Source organism: Artemia sp. Qi Xiang Cuo, chromosome 9 (assembly GCF_049724085.1).
Source record: "Artemia sp. Qi Xiang Cuo chromosome 9, ASM4972408v1, whole genome shotgun sequence".
Lineage (NCBI taxonomy): Eukaryota > Metazoa > Arthropoda > Branchiopoda > Anostraca > Artemiidae > Artemia > Artemia sp. Qi Xiang Cuo.
In genome coordinates, this window is record NC_142802.1 from 50,258,299 (window position 1) to 50,277,600 (window position 19,302).

A 19,302-nucleotide genomic window follows, 5' to 3' on the forward strand; every position below is an offset into this window, starting at 1 on the left:
ATTTTGAATATACTAGGTGATAAAACCCCTCCCTGTTTCACACCCCGACGTACACGGACAAACGGAGGTCCAGATTTATTAATTCGGAGGAAAGAATTCTCATACCAAAAACGAAGAAGAAAAATAACTGAAAGATTTACACCATTATTAAAAAAGGAGAAAAAGCTTGACTATGGACTACACTGTCAAAAGCTTTAGAAAGGTCCAAAGTGCACATATAAAGTGGCGACCCCTCAGCCAGGCTAGTCTTAAGGGCGGAAGAAAGAACACGGTGTGCATGTTGACAACCAATACCAGATTGAAACCCAAATTGATTCGATCCGAAATTTATATTTTCATTTAAATGAGGAAGTAAAATATATTCCAGGATTTTACTCAAGTTACACGCAGTGGTTATAGGGCGATAAGATGAACAATGAGAAGGGAGTTTTCCTCGTTTTAATATTGAGGTGACAGTTCCACAAAGAAAGCTATCCGGAACCAGCGAAGATGTTAAACACATTTGGAACAACAACTGCAAATGAAATAAAAGAACAACACACTTTGGATTTATATTATTTGCACTAATACCATCAATATCAACGGATGAAGATTTCAGTTGCTTAATTGCACTTTCAACAGCAGCTACTGATACTGGAATAATATGGCCCTGATGAAGCGAAGGCGGAAGAATTTTAGAAAGTAACCGAGAATAATGTGACTGCACGAAAAAGTTAATTTTGGAAAAAATTGACGAATAATAATCATACCAAGCTGAACTAGAAATCGAATCACTTTTATGAAGATCACTTTTATCCAGCTTCTCAGAATTAATCAATTTAGACCAATCATTCTTAGATGTTGGAAATTCCATACCCTTATAACGAATGGATTTAAGGTACTTTTTATATTCATTCTTTGTTTTCTGCTTTATATCCGCAACAGACCCCGACGCAGGTCTACCACAATCAACCCAAATTCGCAACCAAAGTTTTGCCTTATTTTTATAATTCTTTAATTCAGGATCGGCAGCTCATATAGATTTTCGCGTTTTAATACGAATACGCTCTTCGGGAACCGCAATTTTTTCAGCTTCTTTCATACATCTAATTATATCATCAATCCTTACTTTCCTTTTAAAAATGAAAGAAAAAAACACCAATGGCTGCTCAAATCATCGGGGTACCTCCGGACAGTGTCCAAACCTGCCCCAAAAAAATTGTCCGGAGGTGCCCCTAAGGAGCCTTTCAGAAGAAAAGAGTCATAACCAAAGAACACCTAGAGTTACGTCAATCTTATGTAGAGGAAGCATATTTGGGTTCGTTTTGCTTGTTCCTAGAACATTACATTAAATGTATCTATAAAACTTACCTCTCTATTTCACTTTTATCATCACGCGAAACAATTGGCAGCTGTATCTTTAAAGTCTTATTACCGACTGACTCACTGCTATGCTATTTGATGCAAGTGCCATCTTGCCTCCAAGATGAACAGTAAAATGGCACATCTTTGTGATTTTTTTCCAATTTTTCCGCTAGATAGCAAAGCCAACAGGTTCGATGTCTGGAGGTGCCCCGTGTGCGGAGGTACCCCAGTCTCCCCTATGTCCAAGCCTCTAAATCAACTTACTGAGTGAATATCCAGCAGTTCACAAAGAGCATACTTTGTGTCCTGCTGAGTTGGATGTTAAACGATTATGTAATGAGATCCATAGGCTTAGACTATGCAAATGATTCATGTGTTCTAAGTAAAATTTTTGGTGAAATGGATAAATTTTGTGAGATTCTGACAGTTCAGACTGCATTAAGAGGTTTGAGAATTAATGTTAAATAGAGAATAACGGGGTGATGTTAGCTACAGAGATATTTGATCTTCATTCACCTAGGTAGCATAGATAGTCAAGATATATAGTGTTGTTTCACAGTTGAAAAGTTTGGACGAGTAGAGAAAAACCCTTATAACTAAGATTGCGATGCTAGAAGTTCCGATAATGGCAACTGTCATGTGGATGCTCTGAAAATCTGAGGAAGTTGTGCTATAAGATAGCCATAAAAATCAGTTAAGGATAGTTTTAGGTAACTGTTTGATTGACTTTATATCAAATAATAAGCTGAATAAAAAATGCAGGTCAATCCCACTGTCTGGGGCTATAACGAAGAATAGATTAGGATGGTGGACAATTTTTGAGTTATGAATGATGATAGGCTGCAAAAAAATTGTGCTCTACAATTCTTCTAGGGCAATTGTGCTCTACAGCACAATTGTGCTCTACAGCAATCCTTCTAGGGCTGTTGATTATGTTAACTTTAGTTGCTTAAATATGCATTGATCTTGCAATAATTCAATATCATGATTCGTATAGTTCTATTATAAATTAAAAATTGGTTGTTTGTAATGTCACTCGGTACTTTCATTTAAAAAATTGCAGTTTTTATTTAATTTCTATCTGTTTCCTACACTTGAAGGGGTCTGCTGGCCCGCACTCTTTAAAGTAAAGATTTGTGTTTCCATAACAATGCTGAAAAATAAAAGCACTCCTGAAAATAGTGCACCTATTTATATTTTTTTGGGAAGAAAGGGGGTCTATATTGCCAAAAATATCAATTTTAGGTCTTGATATCTATTTTTTGGGGGGAGGCCAGAAGACGTATGTTTTTCTTGGAGAAAGCCCTCCCTCTGCTTGTAAGCAAACACAGGCGAACTTTTATTTTACGCTGAAACATTTCTGCATTAAAAGCGAAGCTATCACACTTTTAGAATTCATAGTATAGGCTTAGTCTAAATATATTCTTCCAAATTAAGGAAATTAAGGGCCCTTTATATTAACCGGAAGTACCTCTCACAAAAAAGTTGGACCTAAGAACGCTATTTTCCAAGCTTAAAGCCCCCTTCCACATAAAAAGTCCAGTGACACTCCCTTTTAACCTCCCTGAATTTAATGTGAAACTATTTAATATTGCATACAATTTGCAATACTGCATACACGTATAATATCATATCAGTTACTTTTCGAGTCGGGCCTTTAGCCCGAGTCGGGCCAAATTTGTTGTTTCGTGGAACACAGAGGTAAAGCACTGCACTTTGCTTTGGAAAGATTTTACTAAGCATAAGCAAAGAACGTATCCAATAGCTTCAAATGATCGTTGCTCTCATAATTAACTTTCTTTTTTTATGGTTCAGATAAAACCTGCATCTTATGGAGAGAGGATTGTTCTAAAAAGGGCAACTGTTGGATGTACGATCCAGATAGATTCCAAAAGACGCTGCATTTACTAACAGGATGTAAGTAATGCCTTTTAGTCTCAAACTAGGTTCAAATGAAACATTTTTTTTTTCGAAAACGTATGCTGTCTGTAGTCTGTTATAAAATAGTACGTCTAGGATCAATGTGCAGAAGGCGTCTTAATAGTTTAAGCTAAATCAAAGAAAACAACATGAATTTGTCAGCAACTTCAATCAAGAAAATAACTTTATTTTGTCATTTTAAACTCTATAATAAAATTAAGCCAAACGAAACTGTTTATTAACTTTCCGAAACAAACTTCAAATTTGGATTCACATTTCTTCATTTGTCCAATCGTATAAGGATACCTTCTTTTTGTTACTACTTGTTTGTGATTGACTTGATAATCATCTTAGCTTAGAGAAATAACTGGTTGTCTCTCACTATAAGACACATATAAGCAGTCATTGTAGTATTCATGTGGCCCAGGATATTGAATTCATGCTTGGTTTTTCCCAAAAGAGGATAAAAGTCCATTTTAAAATCGAAATTCGTCACTGAATAAATGAATCGGTGGTTTAATTGTAGCTTTTTAATACCAATTTATCAAAAACAGAACGTAAAGTCTTAGGGAAATCGGAAATCAGATATATATTTGATTGATGATTTGTTATTATTATGGTTATTTGGGTTTATATTGGTCACAAAATTTAAGTTTTTTGCACTATATCAAACATATATTTACCTCTCATGTGACAAAACATTTTTCGACGTATTTGAAATCAGTGGAGATAATACAAAATAAACCCTATGAATTTTGAGCAATTTTCTTTAACTCTCCATGCAGCTTTTACATCATTCAGACACACAAACCATGGTAACGAACTATAGACAAAGAACGACCCTTGTAAAAAAAAAAACTAGAATTCTGGAAACTAAATCTTGGTAAAAATATATGTGTATCAAAAGGATCACCTTTTTATGGCGTTTCCAAATAGATGAAATTCGAGCAGTTCATAAATATCCATCAGATCAGAAGTTAATAACATAAGAAAATTTGCTCAGTTTTTTATAAAAGAGGGGAAAATCTTCGTAAATAGGAGTGATCTCGATGAAAAGTAAAACCAGTAAATACAGCATGTTCAATGACCCTGTACGAGTTCCAAGCTCCTATATACAGAAACACGAAAAATGCAAGGGATCACTTTTTACGATGAGTTGCGATTTTTTCTCAGTGCTTCAAAGACTTGCACAAGAGCAAAGCGATATACTACTAATACTAACAGCTCACTGCAGCACCAACCCATCTGAGGCCAGCACAGCTACGTACACTCCTCCATCATCTCAATCTGTTCAAAGCCTCCCTCTTTACACCCTCCCAAGAATTTCTATTTTCCCTTAAATCTTTCCTTACGACCTCCTCCAACCCAATTCACGGACAACCTGTTTTTCGTTTGGCCCTAGAGGGTTGACCGAAAAGAACATTCATTGGCTATCAGTCATCCTTCATCTGCAGAACGTATCCTAGCCATCCCAGCATTTCTCTCATTACAGCCTAGAAACTGAGATAGAGCCGCTAGCAAATAAAAAAGAATTGTAACATTGCCTCGAGAATGCAAGGGCTTATTTATTCACATTTAGTTTCAAGAGTTACTAAAGGTAATGAATTAACAAAACACTTGCAGTTATTGACTATATTTTTTTACCTTTAAAATACTGTTGGGAAAGGGCTAGTCAAACTTTAGTCCAGAGACTGGGTCTTCAGGGGTCGTAGTCTCCTCATATATAGGATAATTTTTTGTCGTTTTAAGTTTGAATGTCGTCTTTTGCTTTCATTTGAAGAAACTGGTTATTTATTCCATTTTTATTTGTTTTTTATCTCAATCTTTTGCCGATCATTTAAATGTTAGTCATTTGGAAAACCTGCAATCCCAACTATGGTATCACAATTTTCAATCCGCGTCTAATTACTATCATGATTATTTTATACTTGTTCCCACTTTTCCTGTTTCTGATCTGTTCAAATAAATCATAAAATATTGTTGTTTGTTACATACCATATACCCCACTCGAAAAGATATCAGATGGCCCTTGTGGCCAACAGAAGACGAGATTGAAGACTTGTCTAATTGGTCTACGAGAAAAGGGAATTTAAGGACGTTGATTATTTGCCATTGTGTTGGGGTAAATTTCCTTTTTTTAATACCGTCATGGCCTACCTATGCTGACGCATTAATCTTTCACACACCCATGTATATTTGGTAAATTTGTTTTATTGTCCTTTTTTTCTTGCCATGGCACATGGCCACAAGCCATATGCGCTCTAATGGCAAAATAAATGTGTAAGTCTTTGTATAGTTTGTTGTTTATAAATAAGCATTAAAGACGAAATTAATTTAAAACGGCAAAGCTGCTATATCTACAAAATCTAACATTTGGTTTAACTGTTAAAGTAATTATTCGATTTTTGCCCAAAATATAACAACTACCGAAGAAGGATGGCGTTTTTCCAGTAGCTTCTTCGGTAGCACCGTAACCTTTTTAAGTCCGCTCCCCTGGGTAGGTCCACTCATCATAGATAAATAAGCCCAAATATGCATATCCCAGTCTTTATTTTGTAATTTTCTGATTTGGCAAAACCAGTTTCACACTGAATTTGCCTACCTGAAAATCTTCCAAAAATGGACTTGTCCCATTTTTTCTAGTGCAGTGGAAATATGTAGATTGTATTAAGTTCTTACCTTGAATAACTTGCAATCAAAAGCTTTTAAATTTTAAATTTCTTTCCATTAAACATTTAAACCTTACTGAAAATTTCATCTAGAATAGTATTTTTTCTATTGGAAAATGAAGTGTACTTTCATTCACCTTGAGTCTCAAAATTGATCAAACCTCTTTTTTACTGCAGCTGTATAGATAGTTTAGAGGGTCCCCTCCAAATAAAGAAGACCTTTTTTTCTTATATGCCTAAATTACATCTTATCAGGGAAATATTAGCCCTCAAGATTTGAAAAGCTTCGGGTAGAATAGGAGCGTGCGCAGCTGTGCTGGCATCAGGTGGCTTGATACTGCAGTGAGCTATTACTACTAGTGGTCATAGTAGTGATTGAGGAATGTGATTTAGCTCAATCTTATATTGGAACAAGAAGAAGTCGGCAAAACTTGATTCTAATCAATCTATATCATTTCAGGTATATTTTTACTGGGAACTTTATGTGATTTGGTTCTTTGCTGGTTTGTAAAAGACTTGGATTTGTACTCTGAAAAGGAAAACAAGAAGAATGGAAACCCCCCGGGCGATGACTGAAAACCCCAGTGCCTTAAAACCAGCTATTATATAAATAAATTACGTTTTATAAGATCCCTCAATATATTTAAATCCGACCATTTTATATTTAACATTTTACAACCGTTTTAGGTTGATCTAGTTCTCAACTAACGGTATTTTACAGGCATTTTTGTGAAACTATGAAATCGCTTGGCTATACAATGGCCCAAATTACATGCTATTGATATTATGCCAGTAACTTTAACTGATTCTCTCCATGTCTAGAATCCCTAGATTTTCTTACCCTTGATTATGCCACTTAAGAAATTATTGTTCATCTTATTTTTAACCTAACAAAGTCGAGCGAATCCCAATCGTGCAAGAATGATTTGTGGTTTGTCTCATTGTTATGTGAATCGATGGAACTTTCGAGAAAAATGCCACCTAGCCTGAAAAAAAAACTTCTTAAAAAACCTAGTCGCATTTCCCCTAAGCTTTGCACGAAGAGTCCTTCATAATTAAAACTTAAACGAATCCATATACACACAACTCAAATTCCCACAGAATCACCCCCATAAATCAACCTCTGCTGCAAATCAACTCCCCCCTGGAAATGAATCCAAGGTCCACCCACCCTGAAAGCTCATAATTTGTTCACCTCTATACTTCCTGTTAGAAACATGTCTTTTGCTGTTTTGATGAATTCATCCCCCCTCCATCCTACTGAAAAACTAGTTCAAACCCCTCCAAACCCGACTTTTGACAACTACCCTTTGAACAAAAATATAAGATAGCTTGAAAAGAAGCTTTTTATATTAGCACTAAATCCATCATAATACAAAGCATAGCATTTATCAAATGTCATATTTAGAAATATTGTCTCTAAAATTAACCATTTTAAGTTTAATCATACTCTTTGATGAAGAACTCTTTAGCAGAATAAATAAAGTATACAACTAAATATAAAAAAGAACAATGTTGAATTATATAGGGTTGAGCTGCATGGGGTTAATTAGTGTCGACACCTTTGTGCGACCAGTATAAAGCAAGTTAAACAATTATATGGCTATTATTATGAAACTTGATTTTTGGGATAATAGCATTTTGAAGCTATTTTCCGCTTACTTGAGATAAGTTTATTTTGTTAATAATCTCAGATAGTTTCTGTTTGAGATATGCCTTTACTATTAACGAGTAAATCCTATTTTATCCCTGAACTAGTGAAGCCCTTATTTTGAAAATCGCATTTTAAGCCACTTACAATTGTAAGCCATTTCAACTCCTTGGACAAACTACTAAATTATTTCGTAATGCAACGTTTTTCAGACCAGAAATTAAAATGAGGCTTCAACGTTTAATGAGAGCAATGGCGATGGGCTAGCTCTTGTCGTTGAGAACCCTTTTCACAACATAATTCGTGCTACTGGGCAACTCATCCGGGATCAATACGCTCAAAGCACTTTAAATGGCCTATGCATTTATGTTGTATTTAAGGCCGGTGAAATTAATGAATTTATACCTAGAAAATAAACTGTTTATAGAATAGTGTTTCTTTTCCAAAGTCGGGTAAAACATAAATTGAGAATTATCTAAATTATAAACTAATCTGTGCGAAGAAAAATTAGCGTATAACTCCAAAGGAAAAAGACGAATAATGTCAAATCCCATATATTATAGGAAGCAGGCTATGGAATATTTTTATAAATATTTTGCAATGCATGAAGTTTCAAAGATGATATTTCACTGGAAGTTCATAGAATTTTCCCTCCATACAATATAGTTAAAGGGAAACCTCCTCTTCAAATAGTCATATTGCGCTGCTTTTTAAGAATTTCGGGATTATTTTTGATATTTGAAATAAAACTATAGCATCAATTATCCTCACAGTAAAAATGAACACTAAGTTAAAATGTGACAATGCCAAGTACATGAGTGCTGCCAAGAATTTTTCTCTGTGTTGGGGGGTGGGGGTTGTATTGCTACCAGGACCTTGTTTATACATTTTTATACTTTTCTTTCCCCGAGGGGGGGGAATTGCCCCCTGCCGGTGTCTATCTCCTTGTGTAAACTTCATCTCTAGAAGAGCTTAAATGTGAAACTATTGGATTAGTTAACAAGAATAGGTATACAAGGTTTTGATGAATCACATCAAAACAGCCTCACCTTTTGCCAGCCCTCTTTAAACTATAGCGTTAAAGAGAACTGTTTGCTATGGGAAAGATAAAGCATAAACAGGGTCAGTCATAAGGCGAACAATGACATCCAGATGTTTTTTTTTGTCATTTCTCCAAAAACATCACCATTTATTTTCACCTTTGTTTATATTTCCCTTTAACTCGCATGTCTTTTCCATTTCAGTAATTTACCCCCCCCCCCGAAATATTTTTGTACATAAGTGCCTGATTGGGGTTACTTCGACCAGTGTAAAAAAAAAGGGCAAACTAGTGATAAAATACCGAAACGAAGTATTTACATCGAAAATAGAGCGAACATTAGATGTCTGAACGAACCAACTACCATATACACCAACTACCATAATGATGTAAATATATTAAATGCCGTGATTTAGTTATTGACAAAAATTTACATGATTTATGCAGAAATTGAGGTAAATGAAACTTATAAAACCTCAAATCCAAAATATTGTCTCAAAGGGTCAAAAACTAAAAAATGGAAGCAATGACTTACAAACACCCGTATACAAGGATGCCGGCAAACATATTCACAGGGGGAGGGGATGAAACAAATTTTCAATGGATGAAGTAAACTGAGATTCGAATAAAAGCTTCTCTGCTAGAAAATCCTCTTGTTTCCCCAATAATACAAAACCCTGCAACTATTTTAGATTGAAATTTTTCAAGGGAGAAGGGCTGGACCCTCTGCTCTCCCCTTTGGGCATCGTTACCAATTTGATTTTTTTTCAATTTTAGGTCACTTTTAAATTAGACTCTTTGAATCCTGATGTTAAAGAAATAAGAAAAAAGGGTTGCTACTCGCCTTTTACCACCATCTTGTCAGTAATGGACACGGTGATCTTTTTGACAGTGTCAAAATTTTACACGTACATGGGATAAAAGCGGGTTAGCCATCAAATTTATAAGATAGGCCAACAGATAAAATAATACTGATAAATTTCAAAACCAATTAACCTAGGATATCTGTTCTACGCTACATTTTCCTTTTCATAATATTTTTTATTTACATTAAATTACTCATTATTTACATATGAAAAAAATTGTTAAGTTATTTCTACGAAATAATACAGATTTTGTTTTTAATTTCAATAGGTTATCACTCTCCCCTACATATTCTGTTCTTCAAAAACATATTCTATAAATATATCAATTGTTTGGCATTCAAGAGAAAACCAATGTTTGCGCAAGATTCCTGGCGCCGGCAGAAGCTAAAGCATTACTGGTTCTTACTACGATTGGGTTTTTGGTACCCGGTTCAGTGCTAAGTAGGATCTAAAGTCGGGGCAGTAGTTACTAATTTTGGGACCAAAGGCAGTTAAAATCGTGATAGTAGTTCGCTAATTCCGGTACACTGGCAAATCCATAAAATTGGATTTCAGTTGAAAAAGTTTGCATCCGAGCAGTGACACCAGTTTACGAAAATATAGTCAGGGCAAGGAGAAATTTTCATTTCTTTTTTTAGAATGAAAATCCAAAAAGCTATTTTTCAAAGTCTAGGATGGTGGTTTTTTAGATTTTTTTTCTAAGATACCAGTAAAATCTATTTTCGAAATCTAGGGGTTGTAGTTGCAATCTAGTGTCCCAATTGGTGTAACTATTACAAGATGGTGGAGCCCCTGGGAGTTTTTTCTTGCAATTTATCCCTGGGGTAGTAAATCAACGACATTTGTTCTCAGTCTTCTTTCGTCTACATCACTGACTAATATTACCCTTGCAAAGGGACGTTTGACCGTAATGATCCCATCAGTACCATCGTATGCACTATTATGCTATCTAAATTATTTTATTGATTTTCCTGAGCACCGAAACTAGCAACTAGCATCCCCGATTTTAGATAGCTTCAAATTTCTTGCGTACAGAAATTAGCAAGCTTCTGCTCTGACTTTAAATCCCCGAATGCCGAAAGAGCCCCAACGCGAATACCGAAACACCGACTTCAGTTTTGCCAAGCGCTGATAGTTTTGGTAATTATCATATTTATTTTAACCAACCGCATAAATTGATTAAAGCCTCTCGTGAAGAGTTTAAAGAAGGTTTTTTGATGGTTACTTCTACTGGAAGGCTGTTCCATATGGCAGCTGTTCGCCTGTCCGTCTGATGGATGTTCCTCCCTAAAAGTTTCTTGGTGAAGCTAAATCAGTATGAATGACGTTATAACGAATTATTACCGTCACCTCAACCTCTACCAGGGATCATATTAGATACGAATTTCTCCTTTCGGTTCAACCTCCGGCAGGGATCATATTAGTTAGCTCTTCAGAAGCAGAGTAAGACCTACTAGCAGGACTATCGTCAAGCTCTACCGCTATATTTTGCTGACACGTTTAATGGAACTATAAAAGTCTCCTTTGTCCCCAGCAAAAAGAGGTCAAGCATACAAAGTTGTGGTGCTGATGTAGGAAACTTTTGTTATGTAAAAGAAGGGTTTTCTAGAATTTGTTGATTTCACTTTACCCAAGTGGTCAGAGCTAGAGGGATGAGATGAGACATGTAACCCTAGAAGACGTAAGAACTCAGTCCTAACAACAAGTTTACCTTTAAAAATATAATGCGAGTAATCCTTCACTTGTCTTGCTCAAGTTATGCGGAGTTCTGTTGTCTTTCCGTATTGAAATTAACCTCCCATGCATTCGAAAAAGCTTCCATCCTCAAAAGATCAGTTTGAAGCTCAGAATAGATTTAGATTGGGTTAACATTTCTGTAATTCTGATGTGCACCACCAGCGAAAGGTGGAATTTTAATTACAAGCTCGTCGCCTGAATCGTAAGGAGAAAAATTGAGCCATGTGACATCTATGAGGCAATCCAGCTGTCACTTCTTTCATATGACACTGTTAAGGACATCTCTTAGCGGATAATGACGCAAAATCTTCAAATAATGAACAGAAGGCTTCCAGGAGCCCAGTTTTCGAGAACTGAATTCGGAATTTGATCAGGCTTTTGTGGTATTTAGGTTAGCCATATCTTTAAGTTCTTATCAACTAGTCATATTGCCATGTTATAATATTAATTCCATCAAAGTGCAGAGCTGGAGGCAAAGGCTTTTGCTCAAGCTTTTACCTTTGACCAGCTAGTGTTTTATTCCCGCCATTCACGACAACTGGCATATTCAAAGCGCAATAAAAAAATAAATAGAGGGTGTTTTTCATAACGATATTTCTAATTATACCTGAATCAACGCAGTAACCTTTATTAACTAAAGAGCAATAAGCATCACAAATATTTTCCCCCAAGCTACCTCGGATAGGAAAAACAGCCGTATCTTTTTTAAGGGCCAAAAGCGATTGGAAAATAACCACCCCCCGTCCCAAACCGTTTTTTCCCATCATATCAAAATTCTGGCATGACAATTTCAATCAGAATGATTTAAAGCCCCAAGAACGTGTCTTCAATGGGGAAACAATCCAAGGGCCTTAAATGCAGCAATTGGCTATCATTGCATTGGCTAGTCTTGGTTCAGTGAAAAAAGAGGTAAGTCCTATTGGGTTGCCACCCGTTGAAAATAAAAATCACTAGATTTGAGAGATTTTTTAGTTGATTTAGTAATTTCCTTCAATAATCTAGTGATTTATGTGCTGATTTTTTTTTAGGCATTATAAAAAATCACTAGAAATAGTGATAAAACATTAGGGGTGGCAACCCTGTTCCTAAACGTTGAACACCTTGTTTGAACTTATACCATGCAAGGGTTTCCGATCTGTTTTATTGGAGGAGTAAATGTCATTGATGGTCCTTCCAACACACCCCTGGTGGCTATTTAGCAACAGAGTTTAAATTTGGAAAGTTAGTTGAGTTAGAAGCAACAGCAAAACTGAAGCAGATTGATGTAATTGCAGTTACTGAAGTCCAGGCACAAAATCCAGATCTCCTTAAAATGACCGGTTTTCAGGAGTTATAAAGTTACGCCCGGTTGACCACCCACTCGGGAAAAAGGAGGAGGAGTAATGATTTTCGCAAAGGATTGCCTATCTCCTACCCTTATCCATGTACCAGGTCTAGGTGATTGCGATAAAATCATTTGGATATCTACAAAGCCCAAATGCCTGCCGCAGCCTTACACTAATTTAATAATTTGCTCTTTTATTTTTCACCCGGACAGAATGCTTGTTCTCGTCGTAATTTTCATGACAGGCTACAAGCAAGTCTTGACTTTGTGACGATGCGAAGTATCCAAATGCCGGCATCTTTATAGCAGGAGACACGAACGAACTAAGTCTTAATTATCTGTGCAATGATCAGAAGCTTAAGCAAATTGTTGATTTCCCTACTACAAAAGGTGGAACCTGTTTGGATGTTATTTGCACCAACCTAAAAACCTTCTACAATATTCCAAATACCCTTCCCCCCTTCGGTGGTAGCTATTATTTTATGCTACTTTTGAAACCACTGCTAGTTTCAAAACAAATTACTCAATTTCTGAATTTTCGTACCACCCAATAACAAGTCAAGGTCTTTTTGATTTTGGATTACGTCTGAGAGTTGGGATGATGTTTTGTCGTGTGTAAATCTTAATTCAAAGGTTAGTTTGTTTAAACAAAATTAATGAAAAATTACCAAAATTGTTTCCCAGAGGCTACCAAGAAGGTATGTTCCTCAGATAAACCTTATATTAATGAAAAAATAAAAGGACTAATCCATTTGAAACTAAAACTTTTTCGCCTTGGAAGGAAAGAGGAAGCCCTAACCCTCCGTAAACAAATAAAGAAAGAAATACGTCGTGCTGCTTTGCGTTATGGTAAGAATAAATTAAATTAATTAAAACAGAGCAAACCTTAGCAATGGTTTTAGAAAATGAAAGAAATAGGGGGTCGGTCGTGCAAAAACCTTGATTTTCTTCTGGATGAACCGCCTGAACAGACATCAAATGAGCTAAATAAACATCTATCTAGCATTTTGCAGGTGTTCCCCCCTCTCTCGGAAAACCAGCTAATCCCTGAAACTCCCAAACATAAAATCCCAGAAATTTCACCGAAGCAAATAATAGAAAAAATACAGAAACTGAAAAAACTAGTATTTGTCCCATTGATATCCCAATTGATCTAATAAAAGCATTCCCTGATGAACTATCAACACCCCTTGTTAGTAATTTTAATGATATTAGTAATTCCGGATGTTACCCTTCGTGTTGGAAGCTAGGCTATATTATTGCAATCCAAAAGAAGGGAGGCGTGAACGATTTTACTGGAGTTCGATCAATCACCATAACCCCAGTTTTTTCAAAAATGTATGAGGGTTTCTTAGCTAATTGGTTAAAGGCATGGGCGCCCATAAGCTGAATTCCAGGGGGGGGGGGCAAACTTCGTCTAATTGCTACTTTTAATGCTATTTAATAGAAATATCAGAACAAAAATATAAAAATAAGGCAGCATCATTCAGCCAGGGGGGGGAGGCAAGAGCCCCTCCCCTGCCCCCCCATATGGGCGCCCATGGTTAAAGGCAGAGATTTTTGAACTTATTGACTTACAACAATTTGGAAACCAGAAGGAGACACCTACTTCACACTATCTTGTTAGTCTTCTTGACACTGTTCTTAAAAAACTTGAAAACCCTGATACTTGGTTGAATCTTTTATTAATTAATCTCCAGGAAGCGTTCGACCTAATTGACCACAATATCCTCTTAAATAAACTGCTGACGAAGTTTCAAGTGAGTCCCTTACTATTTAAAATTGTTGCCTCCTTTTTAACATATCGTTTTCAAGTGCTTAAATATAAAAATGTTTATTTCGATCCCCTTCCTATCTTTTGTGGGGTACCCCAGGGAACTCTATGGGTCCCATTTTATTTCTTGTAATGGTTAAAAGCCTCGTGACTGACCACACAGAGCGATGGAAGTATGTGGACGACCTGTCTGCACTTGAGGTTTGTCGACGAAATATTAAAAGCTCAATTATGACATTACTTGACGATGTCACAAAGGAGGTTTCTTTGTCAATGATGAAAGTTAACGCTAATAAATTGTCAGTTATGACAGTTAATTCTTTAAGATCATCCCATTTTTTTGGACACAGCAAACTGGAGTTTGCTGTGTCCAGTGTGGTATTTTAGTCTTTCTTCAGAGCATAATTGTAAGATTGAAAATGTCCAAAAACAAGCACTTAGAATCATAAATGGTGAAGGGGAGGTTCCATATCATTATCTACTAGGTAAGTTCAAGCTCACCATGCTGGCCAAGAGAAGGAACTTCCTATGCTTTGGTTTCGGTACTAAGACCCTGTCTGTTCCCCGATCACGTTCCATCATCCCCGAACCCTACCTTCCCACCCGCAATAGACCGTCCCGTATAAAATCCCAAAAAATCCCCAAACTGACTCCCATCCCCGCTAAACAAGAAACATATCGGAAGAGTTTTGTTCCGAGTTTTGTTGAGTTATATAATAGCCATGAAAATAAGTCTTTAATTTTATTATTTTATGTATATATATATATATATATATATATATATATATATATATAAATATATATGTATAGTGCCTTTGAGATATATATATATATATAGTGCTTTTTTTTGGACGTAAGATTTAAATTCGGCAAACATGTTGTGAAAGAAATTTTAAAATGAAATTCTATTCTATATAGAGTAGGTACATTGTACCTTTTTCAAACCAAAACAATGCAAAGATTTTAAATTTACATGAATGTAGAGCCAAAGTAGAGAAGTTGCCTCACCAACATGCCCAACTGCCCGGTTTTAGCAAACAGTTATGCACGATGCATTTTGCTTGAATCAGAGTCATATAAAGATTTCAAACCCGCATAAGTGGAGGCACAGTTTTCGGCTGCAACTACTTCAACAATATTCCTCACTGTCAACGTGTCAGAAAAAAAGTAGACAGGTTTTTTCTTTCTCCAATAGGTTTGAAAGTTACGGACATGTACCTTATTCTAATGGGAAGTGAAAATGACTATTTAAAGAATCAGAGGCCACATCTCCATCTTTTGCACGAAAGGGATCGGATCCATTTCAAACTTCTGCGGAATGAGGCATGAGGGATGGGGACAGAGTTTCAGAGGCGTACACCGCTTTTGAGCGCCACCTAGATTCCACGGGAAAGTACCCAAATCAGCTTGAAATTTGATGGGTATACAGCTAGGGTCAAGCAGACATCCTCCAACAAATTCTAGAGCACTTTCTTCTTTCAGTCGAGGCACTAGCCATCTTTAAAGTTTCAAAAGACACGGACTCCCTGAGCTATGAGACTTTGGAGCCTGCTGGTGCCTACACTGTTAAGGTAAGTGGCCAATCCTTGGGGGTTAGGTACCTGTCTCCAAATATCAATCAAAATTAGAAATTGCAAACAAGTCAATAAACAATCTAAGAGGCACTTGCCTAACAGGTTTTAGACTACCGCCAGTTGGCTCGGCTGCTTTACTGCCACGAACCTTGGCGAAAAACTGTCTCTCAAAAGCTTGTGCGCATCTTTGTGAAAGAATTTCTTTATGATTATGATTGGATCCCCTAAGCATAAAATTAATGAAATTTACCATAAATTAGAGTGGGGTATGCCCCTAAAATACCCTAAATACTAGTGACGCATTTTACTGAAATCAATAAGTACTTCTACAAGTGTATTTTAATTTTTTAAACCGTAAAAAAATAACACAGAAAAAAACAACAACTAATTAAACTTACAGGAAAGCAAAAAAAAATTATTAGAATAAAAACATTTGCGACTTTCAATTAATTTTACTATTTTAAATAGACACTTTTGCTTTTTCCTCTTTTTGCTTTCAATTCCACTTTATTCAAAAGAATAGTAAATTGATGCTTAAAGAAGTCTTTTAAAGCGATAGTTAGTAATTCCTGAAGTAATTTGGCAATTATAAAAATGATTCGCATAATAATTTATTATCCATTTGAAAGGAATAAGTTTAAAAGAAGAAAATATTGATGATAATTCTTTGCATATTAAAACAACGAAAGTATGTTGATTGTTCAAAATTTAATGATTTAAATATAGAAAATAGAATTCATGGAAACACGAGTTTGATGAAAGCCGATTAATTTCCTGGAGAGGTATAAATTCATTTTCTCTTTTCTAACTAAATTAGAAAGCAAATTTACCCGTACACTGGCTCTTGTTTCTTTCCTTCTGGACGGGCAAAATTGCTAATGAGCAAAAAGAAGGCAATCCGAATTTATTTTTGCTTTTTACTTTTAGGATAAAAACCAAACGGCTAAATTAAATGACAATATAAGAATATTTGGACGGCTGATTAAAGTAAAACAGACAAAAGATTGACTTTTTTATAGGATATAAGAAAGATAAACTAAAAAAGATAAAGATAAAGAAAGTTGAATATAAACTAAAAAAGATAAACTAAGAAAGATATAAGAAAGATGAAGATAAAGAAAGATAAATATAAACTAAAAAAGACAAACTAAGAAAGATATAAGAAAGGTTATAAGAAACATAAACTAAAAAAAGATAAAGATAAACTGGAGGTCTGCAAGATTTGTTTTCTTTTACGATGTGCCAAACAGATTTTTGATTTTTGATTTTGAGATGCAAACGGCAATTTTGCATCTCAAAATCAAAAGGCACAGCATGTGCAAACGGCACAGTTCCTCATAGAACGTAAGAGTAATCGTTATTGGAGAGAAAAATTGTAGCCCGCAATTTGTTGTAACATTAAGTTATTATTAAGAGTGAAAAGGGCAAAAGAAAAGTATACCCTAAGATACAACCGTATAAAAATACATCAGTCTTTAGTACACAACTCGTAGCTGAGGTTTAGCAATAATACTGAAAAAGAAAGAAAATTTATCGTGGTAAAATATCCAGCATATTGGTATCACATCATAGTATGTTGCGAAAAAACAATTTGAAATCCCTCTAAAAAAAAGAATTGCCAAAAAAACAGAAAACAATAAAGAATGGAAATACCACGAGAAACTTCGTAATTGGCTTTCTGTTTAAATCAGTCTTGCCATTAATCTACTTATTGTCGTTTTCCCAATTCTGAAGTAAGAAAATTACAATAGAGCACGTGATTTTATACGCACACTTAAATATCATTAATCACTCTCCTCGACAAATAACAAAAAAGAACAAAAGAAAACGATAAAAACTAGAACTTGACTAGCTATGGGACAGGTTACTTTAAATCCTATCTTTTGGCTACTCTAATAAGCCTATTATCCAGAGGACGAACCCCAATAAAAACCTTTATGAAATTGAGTTTGATGGTCATTTCCTCATTTATACCTTTCTTCCTTATCATGAACATTGTCGTTGCTCTTTTTTGGGCATTCATTCCTGATGAATTTCAGATAAACATTTTTAGTAAAATATCATATCGGATTCTTTGACAACTTTTATTCACGCAGCGAGGCAGTAAGTGTTTTCTTTTCGCTTAGAAATATAAAGTCTAATAAAAAAAAAATGCTCGTTAAAAGAGGTACAAAATTCGAGAATAAATATTTTTTCACGGAGCAGGTAATACATTCTTCCTCTTCTTCATTCGAAGAATGTCCCCAGCAAAGGGGAAAATAAAATTCCACATATCATATTTTGGCTCAAAAACAAGGAAAGTACTGAATTTCACTTCCCCTTTTTTCTCCAAAACTTTCTTATTAAATCTACGAAATGCTGATATTTGCCAAATGACAAGTACTGCAGTGAATCCAATAACTACAACCAAAAAGTAGAACAAAAAACTAAAAAGAAAAGTGACATAATCTACATTACCAATTATAAACTGACAAAATGCAACAGGGAGCAATATAGAATAAACTGAAACAGTGTTATAAGGATATTCAGTACGATAATAATTGTAATACACAACTAAGGCATATAATGAACCTATTGATGCGAAACTACAGAAAGATATAAAGTAAATACGATTCTTAAAACCTACACAATTGCCAACAAACAAGCAGTGTTTGTCATATTTAAAGCTACACATGTTACATAGAGGGCAGAAATGCATTAAAGGTCCATGGATACTTTGGCATTTGTTGCACTGAAAAAATTGGCATTTTATATTCATTCTCGATAATACATGTTTTTCTTTTGTTCTATGACACCAAATCTGAATCCAGTTTCCATATATTTGTACAATTACGTAGTAAACAGAAGCCATAGTAAGAAAGGACTGTTCGCGAGCGAAACGATCAAAAAATGCCAAAGAACCAATAAATATTGCAATAAACAAGGGCAAAATGATTCTTGAAATTGTTCCAAAGCATGATGGAATTTCAGTGCGGAAAAGCTCCTTCAACATGCCTGAAAAAAGAATACTTAATTCAACAAAACTGAGAAAATAAAATAGAAAAAAATAACGAATAGAAAAGTAAGAATAGAATTAACGTAATAGAAAAAAAAACAGAACAGGAAATGTTAGATATTGCAAATGCAAGTTGTCTATACTGAAATTAATTGTATATTTAATATACGAATACCAAACTTTACTGAACTTTACCTTATTACTTATCAAAAGCGTAAGATACTATTAAATTTTAAAAATTAGCCAAAATAGTTCAAATGCTACGAATAAACTATATAAATAATGGTCACACCCAGAATTTCGGTTGATTGAGGCTGCAACCTGAATTCCGTCCTTACAGAAGGGTTTTTATTTACTTTTGTGCAACTATCACTTACTGGCCTTGGCCTAGCGAAAATAACAAAACCAA

At 35.2% G+C, this 19,302-nt stretch overlaps 1 protein-coding gene and 1 long non-coding RNA gene across 5 annotated transcripts in view; one reads left to right on the top strand and one right to left on the bottom strand.

Moving 5' to 3' along the window:
• LOC148948762 (solute carrier organic anion transporter family member 74D-like) overlaps nucleotides 1-6,587 on the top strand; it is a 101,191-nt gene extending 94,604 nt beyond the window's left edge. The window contains exons 11-12 of the mRNA XM_089094658.1: nucleotides 3,160-3,261; nucleotides 6,394-6,587. Of these exons, the coding sequence (XP_088950784.1) occupies nucleotides 3,160-3,261; nucleotides 6,394-6,509 (218 nt within the window). The 3' untranslated portion in view covers nucleotides 6,510-6,587. The remainder of the gene's footprint in view (nucleotides 1-3,159; nucleotides 3,262-6,393) is intronic.
• Nucleotides 6,588-16,239: 9,652 nt separating this feature from the next.
• Nucleotides 16,240-19,302, bottom strand: part of LOC148948763 (uncharacterized) — a 96,306-nt gene continuing 93,243 nt past the window's right edge. For all 4 annotated transcript variants that reach the window (XR_016142237.1, XR_016142236.1, XR_016142235.1 and 1 more), the window contains one exon: nucleotides 16,240-18,892. This is a non-coding gene — a long non-coding RNA (uncharacterized LOC148948763). The remainder of the gene's footprint in view (nucleotides 18,893-19,302) is intronic.